The sequence below is a fragment of the Oryzias melastigma genome, linkage group LG17 (assembly GCF_002922805.2).
Source record: "Oryzias melastigma strain HK-1 linkage group LG17, ASM292280v2, whole genome shotgun sequence".
Lineage (NCBI taxonomy): Eukaryota > Metazoa > Chordata > Actinopteri > Beloniformes > Adrianichthyidae > Oryzias > Oryzias melastigma.
The window spans coordinates 11729496-11736778 of record NC_050528.1 but is presented as its reverse complement, the minus strand read 5'-3'; the positions used below and the strand labels follow the sequence as shown (position 1 = coordinate 11736778).

The 7283-nt window shown below is 42.3% G+C and overlaps 1 protein-coding gene across 2 annotated transcripts in view; it reads right to left on the bottom strand.

The window, feature by feature from the left end:
• Window positions 1–7283, bottom strand: part of wdr47a (WD repeat domain 47a) — a 12493-nt gene that overhangs the window by 3266 nt on the left and 1944 nt on the right. For both annotated transcript variants that reach the window (XM_024273966.2, XM_024273967.2), the window contains exons 4-12: window positions 7159–7243; window positions 5090–5221; window positions 4776–4952; window positions 4190–4701; window positions 4001–4118; window positions 2713–2894; window positions 1906–2151; window positions 1749–1812; window positions 1000–1157 (exon numbers count right to left, since the gene is read on the bottom strand). In XM_024273966.2, coding sequence (XP_024129734.1) covers window positions 1000–1157; window positions 1749–1812; window positions 1906–2151; window positions 2713–2894; window positions 4001–4118; window positions 4190–4701; window positions 4776–4952; window positions 5090–5221; window positions 7159–7243 — 1674 coding nt within the window. The remainder of the gene's footprint in view (window positions 1–999; window positions 1158–1748; window positions 1813–1905; window positions 2152–2712; window positions 2895–4000; window positions 4119–4189; window positions 4702–4775; window positions 4953–5089; window positions 5222–7158; window positions 7244–7283) is intronic.

The window sequence follows — 7283 nt, the reverse complement described above, 5'->3', positions numbered from 1 at the left end:
CTGTAAAATGCTTCAAAGCGCTATTGCTTTCAGCAATCAGACGCAATTTCTTCAGGAATTGCAAATCTAGTTATTATTATTATTTTATCTCAAAAATACGGTGCGTGCTTCCTAATGTCTGCCATCGTCTTTGACACATGCGCAGCAGTGCTAATCCAGGTCAGTAGTGATGTCACAGGAAGTTATAGAATGGCTCTGGTACCATAACAATACCTTCATATCACCTCGTTTGATTTAATCTCGTTTTAAAATCAACTAATTAAGGAAAAAAGCTGCATGATTCATTAGTTTAATGAACTATTGTCTTAATTGTCTTTATTTTTAGTTAGTTTAAAGCTAATGATGGTTAAGATGTGCGTTTTACATGCAGTTTGGGCATGACCCGATTAGTCGACTAATCGGAAAAAATAATCAGTAATTAGTCGACTATTAAACATAATCGTTTGTGGCCGCCCTCAGTCCAGTTCTCATATACAGTCAATAGATTCTGCAGAACAGCAGTAGTTCATCAGAAGTTTGCCTCTAAGTTATAACTGGGAGTTCTGACACGATTTAAACCCGCCCCCCTTCCCGTCACCCAGAACTGAAAGCACTCCGTTTACACGCTCTTCCGTTAGTTTTACTTTACTGGCGCAACAAAAATAGCAAAAAATATTGTAGCTATCCAGCCATAAAGCTATATTAATAATAATTTATTAATATGTCAGCTGGTAAACCCAAGCTACTTGTAGACAGCAACAAAAGGCTCCAGTAAAAGTGATGCTAGAGTAACAAGCAGAACTAAGGAATCCAAAATTGATACTCAAATGATTAAGGAGGAATGGTAGAAGATAAGTCACGGCCTTAAAGAACCATCTTCATCACTCAGGAACTTATTTACAAATAGTTCACATTTTCCACCATCCTTTAAAAACACGCTCAGTTATGTGAAGAACTAAGTCAAAGGAGGATATGTTTCTATGTAAAAGAGTTTCCAAAGTCACTTTGGAGCCGTGTTACCTTGTGTCGAGGGAGTCTGGATAAGCGCACACACGCAGGGTTTTGGAGTTGGAACCCACAGCGTACAGAGCTCCAGACGGGTGAAACGCCACAGCTCGGACAGCCTGAGTGTCCTCCAAAGAGTGCACCGGCACAAACAGGTCTTTGGGTTTTTCACCCTGAAGGCACAAAGATATATAAAAAAAAACATTCATCAACCAGTTCGAATCATGAATGGTGAGTACAGTCGTTCCTCAATATATTGTGGTCCATCTCACTGATTTTTTTTTTTTTTTTACTTACAGAGCACTTTGTGCATTCCGATTGGCTGTTGACTTTGTCAATCATACTCTTCTGTACATTCAGCTTGTCACATTTACATTAATATTCAATTGTGAGCAATGTCTTTGGTTTCATTCTATAATACTGGACTCATCTTTCGACAAAGGTTTGAACTTGGAGTTTAAACAATATAAACGATTGAAAATGTTAATGTCTCTCTGAGAAAAGTCAAACAACTCGCAATAAGTGAAATTATACGTGCGATAAAAGGGGGTAAAAGTAGCTCAAAGGTGTCATTAAAATAAAACCAAACTTGTCCTCATGAGGCCAAATTCTACTGATTATAACCGAAATGCTGAAGATTAAAATAGATTACAGACAAGAGTGTGAGGCACAAAAACTGTCCCGAGGCACAAAGGAATAAATAATTAAAGACATGGTTTTGGTTTCAGCGTGGTCTTCTTCTATTTCTGTTTTTGTATCCGTACCTCTTTACTCCGGGACAAAGAACCAGGGGAGTCACCTTGCTTTTCGGCTTTAGGTTTCTGCCCACTGTCACACAGGAACACATTGGGGGGTGGTCACTTAACAAACTGGATATCTTTAAATTTAACAAAAAAATAAATAAACATAAACCACACCCACCTCTGAGAAACTACGGGGGACTCATTTGGGGGCGGGATTACCCGGCCTCCGACGGTGCGCTGCGGGGTGCTGCTGAGCACCCCTCCCCCTCGGGGGCGCCCCTGCTCTGGAGTCACAGATGGAGGGTTATTGTTGTCCTCGGAGGTGGGGGTGTTCCCGTTGCCGTTGCACTGCTGGGCCAGAGACTTCACCTCCTCGCCAATGTTCTCCATCCCCACGTTGAGCTCCTCCAGCTTCTGGATCGACCTTCACGGCAGTTCACACACACATACGACCAACAATGAGTCAGTCTTTTCTTTCAGGCTGTGGGCGGGGTAATCTCGTTAAACTCCCAAAAGATAGAAGAACAAAAGCAGAGAAAGGACTACATCATTATGGGGTGCAGCCCTTGTGAATAATTCAGAGAACAGGAAGATGTTGAGGGAAGAGCTGCAAATCAAAACCCTTCTGTCCAGTTTAAAGAAAAAAAAAAACACTTCTGTCATTTTTGTAGCAGCAAAATGCATCTCGCAATGAAAAGTAAACAACCGACTTGCTTAAAAGTGAAATATAGATGCTGAAGCAGATGGTCCAGTGCAGGCTGGGGGGAAAGCCTCATGGGACCCATCATTTTAGGGTCTTAACGTGTCAACTTTATGTTTCCTGACAGCTGCTCCTCCATTGTTGGACGTAAAGCTCTGCAGTAATTAGCATGCTAAATTCCTGCCGGGCTTTCCCCCCTCAAGTATTGTGATTGGGAACATTTTCGGCTCGCCATATGCCACTGGTGAGCTGGGGTGTTCCGAGCGTCTCCTGCTGGGCGTGTACCTGTTGAGGAACTTCTCTGTGAGGCTGTGCTGCATGTCGGCGGGCGGGGGGTCCTGCTGGACGCCTCCCTCCAGCAACATCTGCTGGTACATTTGTCGCTGCTGCTGCTTCTGCTCCAGGTGCTGCTGGACGCGGAGACGCTGGCGGTAATACTCCTCGTACTTCTCTGTCGAGTCACGGAGCTTAGGAGGAAAAAGAGCGGCATCTTTCAGTATCAGGAACGTGAGACAAACTGAGGAAATTGAACATTTCAAAAGCTGCATTGTGGTCATGTGAACTCTTGTCCTCCTCACACTCGTCAGTTCAGGTATTTGGGGAGGAAGGAAGGCGAGCCTGAGGATAGGTCACCACCACCCCCATCTATCCTTGGTTTCCTGCCTCATAATCTGATGGGAACAGCTCTACTGGACGTTTGGGAGAGGACAGATACCGGCGCTGAGAAGTGAGGGAGGAAAAAAGTCTGATTCTGGTTTAATGGGGCGTATCCACGGCAACAAGGGGAGCCAGAGCGAAACAAAAAAGAAGCTAAAAGTAGAAACTACGATCACAAACTGTGATCACAATAACATGCGGGTGCTAATAAGTATTAAAGGATGAGCGCATATGTACTTAAGATTAAAGGAATCTATTGATCAGCAGCAACCATCATCAATATTCACAATCATTATTGAAGTCATTGGAAAGGAAGTGAATATACAATATCAATACAATATCCCACTTCAAAAACATTTTGATCTATTTTAAATTTAGGGGTGTACCGGATAAAACTTTTCGGATCATGTCACAATTCGGATAATTTTTCGGATCAGTAAAAAGTAAAACAAAAAAAAACAAGAATATAAAAGCCTAAAAATACTTTTTTAAAAAGCTTTTGAACATGTATTTGAGAAAACATATATAACGTACTTCAAAGCATAAATATACACTCACATATGTTTGAACATGATCAAAAATGTAAAACAATGTAGTTTCTGATAATATTGAGACCAAATCTACAAAAACTGAAAGAAAAGAATCCTAAATTTGTAATTTTTCCCTTTCCCCCACCCCAATGTCCAAATTAAATCTTAAATCAAAAAGTTCAAATTCAACTTTCATTTTTTTCAGTATCAATTGTAGTATTGCAACTAAGTGCGGGAACATTTAAATATTTCAAATAATTATAGTTATCTGTAGTACATGTGCAGGTGAGTCACTGCCACACTCGCTTTTCCTAGCGATTTTTGACCCTTTTGGCTAGCCATACTGCCTTCCCCTGATGGGTGATCTGCGTTGGAGGCACGTTTACCTCATTGCTGTCGGTGCAGCCAGCTAACGGGGCGTCCTCGCCTGGAGCGGAAGCAGGACGCGCGTTCTGAGATCCATCTGAGCCCATCATCTTATCCACAGGTGTGTCTGTTCTGGACCTGCAGGGAAACCATCACATTCAGCCATCAAATAATAGCAATGAGATGATGAACGGACTCCAGAGTCCTACGTTTCAGGGGATTCCTCAAAGATGCGATGGCAGTCGGCGCTCTCCATCATGAGGCTCCTGCTCAGGCTCTGCCCCGCTGCTCCGGGATAATGGAAATTAGCAAACGAGTGAGACATGGGAGAGATTCCTTTTCCTGGAGCTGTCTCTCCACCACTTGCTCTCTTATCTTGACCGGACAGCCCATAAGAGAGTCCATCGAGCGCCGGGTTTAAGGAGCGCGACATGTAGGTGTCAGCAGACTGAGGGCGGCGGAGAGGGGAGGTGGTGTATGGCGAGAGTTTGCTGATAAGCGGAGTGAGGAGGTCAGCGTAGCCAGTCTTAGCAGGTTTGACCAGGCGGTCCACGTGAATGTTTAGCTGCTTTTGTTCGAATGCGCAGGAGAAAACGGTGTCGGCGAGGTTCTGCATCCAGGAGAGCAGGGACAGGTCCAGGTCATCGCAACCGTTCCCACACAGCATGTCGACTCCCAGCAGCACCTCACTCTCTGTAATCTCCTCCCCCGTCGCCTTGCTCTGCACACAAACATCAATATGGCAGTTAGTGGAGAGTTTACCTCATCAAGCAACGTTTTAATCCCAATCCAGACCTGACAGAACTCCACACAGCACTCGTACAGAACTCCTTTCAGAAGCAGCTGGAAGAGTCGGTCTCTGCTGGCCTTAAACCCGGCCTCGCTCAGCTTCCTGTCAGCCGGAATGAACTCTGCCACCATGGTGCACGCCTCCTCAAAACACTGAACTCTGGCTGTGCTGGGGTTCCAGTCCTGAGGGGGAAATCAAATAATTGAAAAAAAGTCTGGAGAAAGATTTAAACAAAAAAAGACTCAATAGTAGTGTTCTTAAAAAGACACAAAGAACCAACTGTTTTTCCTACATTACAGTGAGTCAACAAAAGTCTTGCCTTGAACTCTGCGTGGTTTGTGAGGCGAGGCAGTGTGAGGAGCAGACACAGTTTGCTGTAGTCTTCCTTAGAGGGGCAGAACTCCTCGAGAGAATGGAGGCACTTGACTGCTTCTTGCATGGTAAACTCCAGCTATGAAAACATGACATTTTACTCGAAAAAGTGTTGAAAAGGTTAAGAATAAATAAAGTATATTCCTTTAACAAACTTTGGCCTTTAAAATAAAGTCAACAAAGTTATTATCTTAACTAAATAAACTCTGAAGTCATAGGTTAAATTGGGCACAATTTCATGGCATGTCTTAAGGTGAAACTGTGTTTCTGCATCCAGCCATTTATGGTTAATATGCATTTATACAAGCTACACCAATTAGGTTTTGCATGGAAACGTAAAGACAAATAAACTGGAATTTATTTTGAAAGCACTTTCTTTATGCGTTTTGATTTAAACCCAGACTCTTTTCAAAATAGAGGTAACTTTTATAAAGTCAGCTAACTAAATAAAAACAAACAATTCTGCCCAATAAGACGCCAAATACTCCTTAAAGCGGCTTACAATTGTTTTAAAATAAAATATTACTTAAATACCCATATAAATGTACTAACTTGAGAACTGTACCACTTTGACTTCCAAACTGATACACGTTAGCAAACAAAATCAGTCTGCAGTTCACAAAGAAACCACTAGGTGGCTTGTTACAAAGTGAACTTAAATCTCTGTTTACTCAAATGTGAAGTGCTGCAACTTTGCCACCAAAGGTTAAGAAAAGGTTAACCAAACCCTAAAGTGTTTTTGGCTGTTGACCTCTATAAATGGGGCTTTAAAACTGCTATCTGTTGGCCATTGCCACAATTTTAATAAATTAAAATAAAATTGTTAAATTTTTGAAAATGTAGTCAAAAAACTGTCTGTGTTCTGCCCCCTACAGGTTGAATTGAGGTATTACAGATTAGTTTCAGGATTGGTCAAACCATTTTAGTTTCAGAATTCCCACGCCATGATCTGCAGGTTAAAAAATATTAAGCGTGTTTGAGATGACCAAGGCAGACGCAGCGCTGCGCGGATCTCCTGCAGTGCGGTGTATGCTGGTTAGTTTCTGTTACCGACGTCATAATGTGCGCCGTCACGAAGTATCGCGGGAAAAGGGCGGGTTCGAGGCGCCTTCCTAAGCCAGCGCAGCCAGAAAATAGGTACTGCGCTGGCTGCAAGCCCCCTTGAGGACTACAAATCAATGCATTGTGGGAAACGGTGTCCTGTCAGTTCTTGTAGTTCGACATGACTCTGATCAGGAGTAACTGGCGCTAAATGAAGGAAATCTGCGTATTTTGTAACTGGTTCTGGTAGGCAGTGAATCAATGATGAAAAAATAAACAAGATTTCAAATAATCTGTTGTCATGTGTGTTACTGCTGCCTTTAAAATTAACTTTAATTTCTATTTTATTTGTTTATTTGGGACAGTGCACATGAAATTCATTTAGTGGCTATTTTATATCTTTTTTTTACTCTGACAGATGTTAAAAATAATATAAAAGACATAACAGCACAGATCATACTAAGGAGGAGAGGCATATTAAAATTCAACCGAATGTTAAGGACAACCCCCAACTCCTTGTTCTCGTACAGCCTCGTCATCCGCCTTCATCTCAGGCGCTTTTCCCCGCCCCTGCCTGCAGCAGCTTGGTCTCCCCAACGAAGCAGGCGAGGCGCTGGGTGATCTCAGACACACCTAATAACAGTCCTGTTCCCAGCCACACCCCTCTGACTGCATTTTCAAATTTCAGCTGTGGGTGGAGTCAGTCTCCACATCCCTGTTTTGTTACCCTCTTACACTATTTACAGATATTGACAGGAACTAATCATGTTCTGAGTTCTAGAACAGCCTTATTTTATAGGTTCCAACAATATTCAACTGTATAGTCATAATTAAAGAACAACTGGGAACGGTTTTACAGTAGAAAAACAACATAGTTGGAGCGGGACTTTAAAACCACACGAGCATCATTATTATTATTTTTCTTTGTCTAACAACTCTCTCAAAAAATGCATAAGTCCACATGAAAATGCTTACATGCTGAGGCTCATCTTCTGCAGACATGGCATTGTTCACACATAGAGCCTCAAGAAACTTTTGCTTCAGGACAATGTAACGAAACCTGCAAAATAAAAATAAAAAAGCACATTTTGTTTTCATTT